This window comes from Kryptolebias marmoratus, linkage group LG16, assembly GCF_001649575.2.
Source record: "Kryptolebias marmoratus isolate JLee-2015 linkage group LG16, ASM164957v2, whole genome shotgun sequence".
Taxonomy (NCBI): domain Eukaryota; kingdom Metazoa; phylum Chordata; class Actinopteri; order Cyprinodontiformes; family Rivulidae; genus Kryptolebias; species Kryptolebias marmoratus.
This window is the reverse complement of record NC_051445.1, coordinates 29,786,969-29,800,047: the sequence shown is the minus strand read 5'-3', so window position 1 is coordinate 29,800,047 and position 13,079 is coordinate 29,786,969. Positions and strand designations below refer to the sequence as shown.

Here is a 13,079-nt window from a genome sequence, read left to right as displayed (position 1 = left end):
TACTGTTTCTTGCTTAGTGATAGTCCATACTACTTAGAGGTGTTAAACTGGTTTTGATTCTGGGGACTGTTACAACAGCTGTTTATCATTTGATAGGTTTGGGTAATTTGGCACTTAGGTCACTCACAGGTGGATCTTATTTAACTAATTATGTGGCTTCTGAAGGTAATGGTTTGGGCTTCAAAGCAAATGGTGTGAATAAATATGCATGCACCACTTTTCAGTTTTATATTTTAAAATCATTTAAAACAGGTTTTCCCCTTTTAACTTTATCAATCTGGAGTTTTTTTAGACTTATTGCTTTTAATCAAATTAAAAATTAATTTATTTTCCACATTGTAAAGCAACAAAGTACAAAGATTACCAAGTGGGATGAATATTTTTGCAATAGTTAAACCAATAGAAGTTGAATCTTTATGTCTGATAGATGTGATCATATCATCTTATAAACCTCTGCAGAGTGACTGATTTTCAATTAACTATGTTGGACAAGTTATCACAGCTGCATGTATTTCATTTTTCATCATGATTAATTTTAAATAAAAAGCTGAATGAAATCACTTTGAGTGAAATCTTGAAGTAAAAGGCTGCTGGAACACGTTTGATTGATATATTTGTGAACTTTTGGTCCAGGTGATCCACTGCAGTGGCTACCTGAAGATCCGTCAATACAGCCTGGACATGTCTCCGTTTGACGGCTGCTATCAGAACATCGGACTCGTGGCTGTCGGTCACTCATTGCCACCTAGTGCCGTCACTGAGATCAAACTGCACAGCAACATGTTCATGTTCAGAGCCAGTCTGGACATGAAGCTTATCTTCCTCGATTCCCGGTACACTCTGTTTTCTGGATCTGCCTGCACACACAGTCTACACAGTCTTCAAAATATGAAATTTCATTTCAGTATTCTCCAGGTCTTGTTAAGTAGAAAATAAAAAACAAAATACAGTATGTTAAAGCAAAACATTAGTTTTTCCTGACTTTATTACCCATTGCATTAAAATAAAAAAGAATTCTATTTCTGAAAGTTGCTCAAACCAGCTGGGTATTTATTATGACATTAACTGTATTTAAAAGTTGTACACACAGTGTTGTGAAAAGGTATTCACTTACAGATTTCTTCTGCTTTTGCTTTTTTGTGTAACACTTACACATTTCAGATTGTCAAAAAATGTAAATATCAAAGATAATCTGAGTAAATACAACATTCAGTTTTCAAATGATGATTTTATTTATCGAGGGAAGAAAGCTATTCAAATCTTTTGAGTGACTCTCAGCTACTACCTGGTAAAAAAAATGGTAAAAAAAAACAAGAAACATCTTGATGATTCCAAAGACATTTGAGAAAATATTACATGAACTGACGAGACAAAAGTGGAACCTTTTGGAAGTTGTACATCCTCTTAGATCTGGCATAAAACTAACACTGCATTTGAGGAAAAAAACACCATACCTTTGGTCAAACATGGTGGTGGTAGTGTGATAATGTCGGCTGCTTTGCTGCTTCAGGACCTGGACAACTTGCTGTAATCAATAGAAGCATGAATTATCTTTTCTACCAGAAAATCCTGAAGTAGAATGTCCGGCCATCAGTTTGTGACTTTAAGGTCAAAGGCCCTTTGAGTTCTGCAGCAAGACACTGATCTGAAGCACAGCAACAAAATTCCTCCTCATCCATTTGAAAGACTGACTGATAGTTATCACAAATGCTTGTTTGCAGTTGTTGCCATCAATTTGGCACAACCATTTATTATGTTTAGGGGACAATTACTCTTTACACAGGACCAGGTTGGTTTGGATAGCTTTTTACTCTGAATAGGTGAAATCATCATTTAAAAACTGCATTATGTATTCATTCAGGTTATCTTTGTATGATGGCTACACCTGGACCAGCCATTCTGTGTTTGTCTGTGTCTCTTTCCTGTCCTCTCCAACCCCAGTTGGTCAAAGCAGATGGCCGCTCATCCTGAGCCTGATTCTGCTGGAGGATCCTTCCTGTTAAAGTTTAGAGTTTTTTCTTTCCACTGTTGCCAATGTGCTGTTCAGGATGGGAGACTGGGACAAAGTGAAGATTCAGCACAGTCTGCTGGCTTCCATAGATAAGTTTTACTAACTGGCTTTTATAATGTTTGTTAATGTTTTTGTACAGTGCGATGACTTTTGTTGTCAATTGATGTGAACATTTGTTTGATGATCTGAAACATGCAAGTGTGACCAAAAAAGAAAATCAGAAGAAATCTGTAAAGGGGCAAATACTTTTTCACAACACTGTAGTAAAGATTTTCTTTTACCACCAGGATTTGCAAAGTCTGGAAAATAAAATCAAAAGAACCCAGAATTTTTTCGTTGACATACCCTACCTAAACTTTTCGTATCAAGAATGATGCACAACTTTATAGCAAACTAACATATTGGCTCATGTATTAAGACATATTTAAAGTTTAAAATCAGATCTGTGTTTTTGGGTAATGGGAATTTGTAAGACTTTGATTAAAAAGTATTTGAATTAGGCCATAAAACCTTTACATGTATTAGTTTTTAAACAATTTAAATAAAATAGCAAAAAAAAATATCACATCTTCTTTAGCAGTAAGTACTGTAGTTGTATTTCCTTCCATGATGCATTAATTTGAAAATTAAAAATAAATGAAAAAAAAAAAAAGTTGAAGAAGACAGCCTTCTCAAGTGTAATAATTTTACTTAAGTATACTAATAAAACAGCACCACTGTTCAATAAGTGTGGTAATGTTTAGACACTTAACAATTTGATTACTATTTATAATGCCATTATGAAACAATTATTGATCCATCTGATTAACTTGAAACCTAAATGAAAATCCTATTTTACACAAAGAAACACTGATTTATATATTTCCATGCCTAATAATGAGTGCACAATACCATATGTTAAAAACCCAAGTAATCCCAGGCTGCTGACCAATAATTAGCATAGATGTTAACATTGAAACGTCACACATAAACCAACGCAATTAGCATTGGAAATTTATACATAAATCAAACATTTAAAAGTCATTACTGAAAACAGTCATGTTATGATAACTTCAGCTATTACATACATACAGAAATTCTCCAGGGTGCAGTAAACAAAAGCTGTGAAAACACACATCTTTTCTACAACATGTTTCATCTGCAGGGAGCTATGGTCACCCTACCAAGACAAATGGTGCCATGCATCAGCTACTCTACTGACTCTCTTAAAGTGGCTGCACAAAATAACATTAATAAAATTGATTACAATATTTAAAATTTGATTCATAATCTTCCATGTTTGTAAAGCAATGCATCTAAAACTGGATTTTACTTCCCATCCCTTACTGACCAAACAGATATTTGGGTTTAAAAAAATTAACAAAAAAATCTGAAAGTTTGGTTTAGAAAAAACTGGGATTGTGAAATAGAAAGTGTGGAGAAACCCTAATATTTGCATGTATAGCATGTTAATGTATGTCTACAGAATATTATTAGAACATTAAATATAGCAAAGTGTTTAATAATTAATGTATGTGTGTGTGTGAATGTGACAAGCCTTAGTGTGTCCTAAGAATGGGTGTTCACATGCTGCAGTTATCCCAGCTGTTGTTACTCTTGTGGGGATAAACAGCTTGTCCCTGTGGTATGAATCACTGCTTATGATAAAAATGTGTGGGGGTATTTCTGCATGTGTGTTGATCAGGGTTGCAGAGCTGACAGGCTATGAGCCTCAGGATCTGATAGAGAAGACTCTTTATCATCACGTCCACAGCTGTGACTCCTTCCATCTTCGCTGTGCACATCATCTGTGTAAGTTGCACATTGCAATAAGACTTAACTGTATTGCTTTTGTGTATGTGTGTTTGTGCTTTGTCATAGCAAAGTATTATCATTTGCGTGAGGGGCTATGAAGTTTTAAAGACTCAAGCTGTTTTAAAATTAAATAAAAAAGAATTTGCTTTATAAGTGGGTCCACAAGCTAATAATGGTTAGTCTGAGCAGGAGCATCCATAGTCAGACTTCAAGCAAAATCCTGGCCTAAAAGAAATAATGTTTTTTGCTCTACACTGCAGTATAAAACAGTTTTCATTCAAACTAGATTTTTGAGAATAAATTAACAAAGATAGAGTCAAAATGCTCAGTACAGCAACATAAGATTCTGTGGCAATGGTTGTCCATGCATCACATGTTTCACGTGTTTCCACCATTCTGTTTTTGTTTTAGAGTGTAGCAATGGCTGTGTTAGTATCTTTGACAAAGAAGGATCAGTTAATGTTTTGGCTCCAAAGGATCGAAAAAAAGGTAGTGTCTCTCTGGGCTGCAACTGTTAGTTTAATTGGCAACTCAGAATAGTGAGGAAATAGGTGAATATTTCATCGTGGTCTCATTGAATTATAAACGTTTGCGACCAGCAAGCCATGCAGCTGCATTTTGAGTTCCCAATTTTCGAAAATCATGGCCTTTTTCCTGTGCATTGCAAAACTGTATTTGTGCACATTATATTGTTGTCTACCTCCACCCACCTTCTAGCAACCTCAACCCACTTTGCACCCATCTTGTCATTCTCCCCCACACTGATGATATAATCTGCTGGGGTAAACTTAAGAAATTAATTTTCTTTACTTGCTTTTCTGGGTCGTGGGGTAACTGGTATCTAGCTCCAGCAGTCACTGTGCAAGAGGCAAGGTATACACTGTGCTGTGAGGTAACATCTCTAACCACTGCTCCGTGTGCTGCCCAGATTTGAACCAGTTTTTTTTTTATTAATTATGATTGATTGAGGACACCCTCAAATGTTTTGATACATTCTAGAGACTCCATCACAATTCCCTTATGCCAGTAAGTCTCCAACAGTCACAGCCCAGATAATACTGTTCGAAGTGACAGCAATGACTGGCAGTTTTTCCTCCTCTTTCTTGTGGAAATGTGAACACAACTTGAATATATTGTGATTTTTGTGAACATCATTTCCCCGTCAACTTCATGAAAGCCAAAGTTCTTCCAAACACAGAGGGAGAAGTTTGTCTCTGTTGTGTGCAAACCATAAACCATCCAGGTGCTGCCCTTTCAGGGCATACAGTTCCACCTTTTGCAGGATGTTACAGGATATTAACAGTAAATTATATATATATATATATATATATATTATTATTATTTTATTTTTTTTAATCTATTCAGAATTCACATCAAAATGCATCAGAAAATAGTATTCCCCATCCCTACTTTACAACTCCATCAGTTTCTGAATACACAATTATTTCAGCAGAAATGTTAAGATGTTCTTGCTTAAGGTGCTTAAAAGTGCTGTTAGCAAAAAATCTCATGAACCATGGGACGGATTTAAATGAAACTGTCATAAAGTGATCATTGGATGTACATCTACATCTGATTAGCTTTTAGAATCAATCCAATTTAAGATGGTCACCACAGCTAATCCACAATAGCCTCTCAAATTGTCTGTAACTCAACAAAATTAGCTATAACTAACTTAGCTATAACTAAGTTTTTTATTTCAGCTTAACTCTAAAGTAGGTAGTAGCTGAGAGTCACTCACAACACACTCTGAGCATGACAATACCACATGAGCTTGCGCATAATATTTTCAAGGTTTGACCTAAACGGCTACAACAGAATAATCTAGAGCAGATGTTTAAACTATCACAGTGTTTTCTAAAATGCTTTTTGTTTCACATATGGAGGGATTCCATCATGACATGGTTACTAACTAAAAGATAATTACATTGTTGTTTCTTAAGATTTTTTGGCAATAAAGTTTGTTTTTCTTTTCTTTTTTTTGTGTTTGTTTAGTACTGGTGAAAGGACAGGTCACCACAAAGTATTATCGTTTCCTGGCTAAACATGGAGGCTGGGTCTGGGTTCAGAGTTATGCAACCATTGTACACAACAGCCGCTCATCACGACCTCACTGCATCGTCAGCGTCAACTATGTTCTCACGTGAGTATTCATTCCTGCTTCTGTAAGAGTTAACTTCATGATAATGTGATCATCTGACAACCACAGTGAGCTCCACAAGGTTCACTTGACACAAATATTTTTTTGTGTGTTTATGTTGTTAATAAACTTAACTTTGTATCTTGGATTGTTGAAGATGAAGTTGTATGAGACTGCAGATTGTATTATTATTATTGTTATTATTATTATTATTATTATTGTTGTTGTTTATTTATTTATGACCTTAGTCATGTATTTTTCTTTGTTTGGATTTAAGTGTCTGTTCGTTTGCCATTAGTTGTAACAGAAACACACAACTGATATGTTTGTGTGTCTGCCTGTTTTATTATTTGTGGGGAGTTTTTTTAGTCTAGTGTGTCATGCATATGTAAGAAACAGATTTGAAATAGAATTGGCCATATCCAAGTTTTAACGCTTTTATATAGACATGGGCAGCATGGACTTAAAAGTTTATCCCAATATTTTCTGTTATTTTTAAATGACTATCTAAAAATATTATAATTCAGCACTATCTTTTTGGACCATATATTTATCAGTGCTTCATGAACACAAATATTGCTTAAAAGGACTCACTCATTAGAAACACTGCTGCACAATACCAATTACATTTACGTAGCTGTGCAGCTGAACAACACAATAAAGAATTAAATTAATTATATATAAAACAAAAACACAATTTCAACATTTATTTATTCTCGTGTGGTTTAGATGGTGGAGTCAAAGTTAAACTATCTGTTTTAGGAATTATCAGATTAAGAATTAAGCGCAAACACAACCTGACAAAATTTCAGTGCTGCACTGTATAATGAAAATACTCATATGTCATTAATTATAGCAAGGCACGGGTCGTTAGGAGACTGTTACAGTGTAAATTTGAGCAAAAATGCCACAATTTCATAGTATTAAAACAAACATTTAAAAACTGAAATGCATTTACTATTACCACTGCTGCCTGAATAATACAAGCTGCAAAAATAATTGTATTACGGAAAAATAAATAATAAAAATAATAATATAATATAATATAATATAATATAATATAATATAATATAATATAATATAATATAATATAATATAATATAATAAATAGTAAAACTAATAATAATGCTGTAAGTAAATTTGATATTATATTTTGTTTTAATTTTGATGCACAGATACTTATGTTAAATTAATACAACTTCTTTTTTTGACAAGTTTGATTTTCTTTATTTTTTCAGCAAACTGTTTTTAAATAAAACATTTAAAATACAGTCCTTGTGTTATTTCCCTCTGTTTTTGTCACAATCCCTGAGCCACGTTGTGACAAAATGGGGGCTTGTCAATTGGACTTTTTGGAAACTCCTCAATTGGGATTTTTGTGTTGTGACAAAATAGAGGCTTTTCAATGAGTTTGGCTGTGTTATGTTGTGACAATATTGATATTTAATATCAAAGCTTGAATGTTAATAAAATCACAAGTATTGAGTTTATTACAAATCAGTATCAGCTAAACACTGGAGACCAAGCAGACAGTTGTTTTTTATGGATAAACAAAAACATAAAATAAACACCAGCTAGCCTTATTTATGGTTTTAAATCTATTCAGGTTTTTTTGAGCTAAGAGATGAGTTTACTTCCTGTAAGAGAAGACAGTTGTAGGTTTTCCCCATGGGTTTTAATCCCTGGGGATTTGGGGGTCTGGAACCCTCCAATTTTGGAAAAAAAGAGATTGTCCTCTACCAATAATCATTTGCAGAAACTATACTTTTAAGCAATATCAAAAAAAGAAAGCATATCTACCATTTATTTAGACAAAATTATACATTTATGCCTTTCAAAAGTTATGTCTCCCCCTTATCATTCTGACAGTGGTTTGGTCCAAAGGAAGGCTGCCTGAGGACTGGCATGGTGGAATAACATGGATAAATGGCTTCCAGGAGGCAGGTTTTGTTTGGCTGTGTTGTTAGTACAAAAGTGAGAGTGCCCACATATCCTGTGGAAGATCTGGGTTTGAGTTCTGGAGCAGCAGAGTCATAAAAACCTTTTATCCAATGTGTTCCCAAGGCACCCACTTCTTTTGCCCGTTCATCATTTTATTTTTCTGCTGCGAGTATAAATAACTTGCTTCCAGGGTATTTACATTAAACAAATGACATGTCACGTTTTATATGTTTCCACTTCTCAATAAAATGGAAAACATGAACATTTGGAACAAGATCACATTTTGTTCATTTTATCACCTTGCAGTTGAATCTTGTGTGTGAACATCCAGCCCTGCTGTTTACACAATAGCTGACCATACAAACTGTACAATTTGTTTCACTTTCTGTGAAAAAAAGGATATGATGTATGTTGCTTATTATTTATTGTGTTGCTTTTTGTACACAAAGTTGTCAGTCCAGTCTAATGATTAAACCAGAGAAACGGATACCCCTACTCACACATGTGCTCTCGCACACACACTTGGATTTTAATTTTAACTGTATGAAATAAAACAGACAAGACAGGTACACAGCTTTCTGGATTTCTAATTTGATTATAGGTAATAATTTTACATAATGTCACTAAATTACCAAAAATAAAACCGGGAAAAATCTTCTGTTGAATAATTCTAAAAAGTATAAAACTGAAGAAGTTGTGAAGTGAAGTGAGATTTATTTATATAGCACTTTTCAGCAACAAGGAGATCCAAAGTTCTTCGCAACAGAAACAAAAACAGAATCCAATACAGCAAATACAGAATGAAACACACAAAAAAGAAAGAAAAAACACATCAATCATGTATAATCTAAATGAAATATAGGATAATCTAAATAAAATCACCAGACATATCTAAGCATGAGCTTAGACAGTCAAAATAGTAGTTATAATAATCTAAATGAAATTATAATCAGATATTAAAATACAGAAGTAAAAACATCAATCATGTATACTCTAAATGAAATATTGGATAACCTAAGTGAAATGCATATATATTCAAAACTTTTACTTTAAAGCTCCGACCATGACATTCAGAAGCCACTTAATTAGTTAGATCACCTACAAGTGGATAACATTTAAGTGTAGAAAGACACTAAAAATAGGACTAAATCTTTAGAATGAGGAAAACTACCCCCATATTTGAAGTAGATTGACACTTACTCATCATTATTCACTCTGCATAGTGAACATATTAAAATTTTTTGTGAATACTGTAGGTGTGAGTTTTTCTTTACACATTTCCATGGCAACACAATAAGTCAGCGTGTCCTGTTCTCAAGGATTCAAGGATCTTTTATTGTCATACCAACTCACACTTGCATGTTTGTGGTACGAAATTCGGACTCAAGTCCCTGTTCAAGAAGCCTAATAAATAAATAAATGAATACATATAAATAAATAATAAAATAATATAAATGACGAGAATACATCTTTCTCTCTCTCTCTCTATGCATATATATAAATATATGCATATCTACACACACACACACACACACACACACACATATACATACATATACATAGATACAAACATACAAAAGAGTAAATATGAGATGAAGCTGAATTAAGTGCGTTTTTTTTTCGAGTTCAGCAATCTGACAGCTGCAGGGTAGAAACTGTTTCTGAGCCTGGTGGTCTTGTTGTGAATGCACCTCAGTCGCCTGCCTGAATGGAGGGGCTGAAACAGACTGTGTGCAGGGTGGGTGGAGTCCTTCATGATGCGGGGCGCCCTCTCTCTGTATTGTGATGTCTACAGGTCTGAGGTGGTGGGAAGACTGCTCCCTACAGTCCTCTGTGCTGCCTTAATGACCCTCTGCAGAGTCATTCTCTCAGCAGCAGTGCAGTTTCCGTGCCACACGGTGATACAGGTGCAGAGAATGCTCTCCACCATACAGCAATAGAAGCTCCTCAGGACTGAGCTCCCAAATCCAGCTCTCCGCAGCTTTCTGAGGAAGTAGAGATGCCGGTGGGCCTTCCTGACCAGACAGGAAGTGTTGGCACTCCAGGTAAGGTCACTGGATATACTGTATGCACACCAAGGTATCTGTAGCTGGAGGCCTCCTCCACAGCTGCTCCTCCGATGTACAAGGGAGGAAGAGGACACTTGTCTTTTCTGAAATCCACCACCATCTCCTTGGTCTTCTTCATATTAATGCAGAGATTATTTTCTTTGCACCATAGCACCAGGAGTTCCACCTCCTCTCTGTTTTTGGACTCATTATTGTTTGAGATACATCCCACTACTGCAGTGTCATCCGCAAACTTCACTATATGTCAGCTGGGGTGTCTCACTAAGCAGTCATATGTCAGCAGAGTGAACAGGAGGGGGCTCAGCACGCAGCCCTGGGGTGAGCCAGTGCTGAGGGTGATGGAGGAGGAGACAGTGTTGTGGATCCTGACAGTTCTGTTGGTCAGGAAGTCCAGAACCCAGTTTCCCAGCGTGGGACTCAGTCCAAGAGAGGAGACCTTCTGTATCAAGGTCTGTGGGATGATTTGGTATTGAAGGCTGAGGAGAAATACAAAAAAAGCAAATGGATGTAAGAGTTTCTGTTCTCCAGGTGGGTGAGGGCTGTGTGGACCACTGATGAGATGGCGTCATCAGTGGAGCGGTTCTTCCTGTAGGCGTACTGATGTGGGTCCACAGTGATGTCAATGGAGTCCTTGATGTGGGTCATGACTAGTCTCTCGAAGCACTTCATAACTACCGATGTTAAGGCTATAGGTTGGTCATCATTCAGGCCTGTCACTGTGGACCACTTGGGGACAGGGACAACGGTGGCAGTCTTTAAGCAGGTGGGGACAGATGCCAGTGACAGTGAGGTGTTTAAGCTGTCTGCCAACACCTCATACAGCTGGTGTGCACAGTCCCTCAGTTCCCTGGAGGATCTTCCTCACGTCTGCTGTGATCATGCAGAGGGGCGTGTCACCAGTTGTTGGTATAAGTTTGGTGCTAGGGGGCATCATGTTAGGATCCTCAAAGCGGGCATAGAACCTGTTGAGTGCATCTGGCAATGAGGGGTCCTTTGGGCATTGTGCTTCCCTGATGTTGTAGTCTGTGATACACTTGATGCCCTTCCACATGTGCCGGGGGTCGTTGGTGGTGAAGTGACCCTGAGTTTTCTGGGTGTATGTGGCTTTGGCCCTCGCAAACCCTTTAGTCAGATCTTTCCTCGCTTCCCTGAGTGCTGATGTCTCACCTGTCCTGAACACAGTGTCCCTAGCTTTCAGCAGAGCTCTCACACGTAACAAGTTCACTTTTTTATCGAGTGAGCGAACACTGGCCAGAAAGAAAGTTTGAATCGGTGGTCTTCTAGCCTTTAGCTGGGCCAACGTGCCCACCTGCCTTCCCCTCTTCTGTTTTCGGGAACGTTTCCTTTTGACCGTTGCTCCCCTCACTATGATACACCAGCCTGTTGTCCTCAGGACCGCTGTCTACAGAGTGCAGATTTCAGCATCGGTGATATACTAATAACGGAACTGTCTCTAATGAACATAAGTTCGGTTGAGCTGTACTTCACTTGTGAATTTTGCCCTGAACTAATGCCTAAATCAGCCTCAAAGGTATTAAAATAGGGTTTAAATCCGGAAACTCAAGAAGCCACTGCACCTTTATGCATAGCAACATCCTCCCTGTAGTTGTGATGTAAATTTTTCCTTTTGGACTTTATTATTGTGTCTGGATGCAGGTCATATGTTTAGTCATCTGTTCTTGGTGTTTAATATATTTATTAGCAGTTTCACTTTATATACGAACAAGAATAATAAATAAGACAAACAAAAAAACACAAAAACACAGCCCACCCAATAAACGGCCAACATTCCCCTACATACTGTCACTTACAATGTGTGTAGCAAAAAGAAAAACTGAAAAGTTAAGACCATACAAAAAGTCATGTCAAGATTTATTGAACCACTGCTCAGCCAAAATTCCCAGGGTCTACTATTCCTGAACCTCTGTTGAGGGTTTATTGAAAAAGACCATAAACGATTTCCAGGTTTTATGGAAATTATTCTCAGAGCCTCTCATCACATAATACAAGTAGTACATCTTTTATCCAGTTTGACACTGTGGGTGGGGCAGCATCCTTCCATCTAAGGAGAATTAGGCGGCGTGCTAGCAACGTTGAGAATGCAATTAACTTTCTGCCTCCTTTAGGTAAACCTAAACCCTCAGGAGTAACCCCAAAGAGCAGCATGAGTGGGCTTGGAGCAATATTAACTCCAAAAACAGCTGAGAGCGCTTCACAGATACTAGTCCAGTATATCTGTATCCTGGGGCAGTTCCAAAACATGTGTAATAGTGTGGCCTCCTCTAATTTACATCTGTCACATATAGGGTCGATTTGAGGGTAGATTCTGGCCAGTTTAGATTTATGGAGGTATGCCCGATGTACGACTTTAAATTGGATAAGAGATAAGAGAATGTCTCGCGCATATTGATGAAGAGGGGATTGTCCCCAAAATATCAGCCCAAACTGCCTCACTAATTGTGATTTGAAGATCCTGCTCCCAGGACTGTTTACTTGTGGGAAAAGACCGGAGATCTAAATGGGAGATCAGTTTTATCCAGGAAGTGATCGCTTTGCTCCTTGTTGGGTCAAAAGACATCAACTCATCGATTATATTATCGGAAGGCTTATCGGGAAATGTTGACATATATGAGGTAATAAAATGCCTAACCTGTAAATATCTAAAAAAGTGTGAGGCTGGTAAATCAAATTTGTTAGATAATTGTTCAAAAGAAGCAAACTTGTTTTCAATATAGAGGTCCTTAAAATTTTTTAAGCCCTTACTTTGCCACACACCAAAAGTAGCGTCCTGCAACGAAGGAGGAAAAAGGTTATTAAATACAATTGAACTGGAAAGACTCATCTGACGAAGGCCAAAATGCTTCCTAAATTGAGAGTAGATTGCCAGGGAGTTATAGACAACACGGTTAGAGGAGATATGATTAAGAGGTAAGGGTAGAGGTCAGGGGTGGAAATTAGCACCCGCCACCCGCCAAATGCGGGTAAATATTTGAAGTGGCGGGTGAATTTGATCAACACACACGCCACTGTGGCGGGTTGGCAATTTGAACAGAAAAGGCGTTATTTGTCCTCCTGACATATAGGGGGCAGTAATGTGCTCGAGTTGCTGCTGTTACGTCGAGCC

The 13,079-nt window shown here is 37.1% G+C and overlaps 1 protein-coding gene across 1 annotated transcript in view; it reads left to right on the top strand.

Moving 5' to 3' along the window:
* The window catches only part of sim1a (SIM bHLH transcription factor 1a), a 69,141-nt gene that overhangs the window by 35,431 nt on the left and 20,631 nt on the right, over positions 1–13,079 (top strand). The window contains exons 7-9 of the mRNA XM_037980371.1: positions 634–833; positions 3,696–3,802; positions 5,801–5,948. Of these exons, the coding sequence (XP_037836299.1) occupies positions 634–833; positions 3,696–3,802; positions 5,801–5,948 (455 nt within the window). The remainder of the gene's footprint in view (positions 1–633; positions 834–3,695; positions 3,803–5,800; positions 5,949–13,079) is intronic.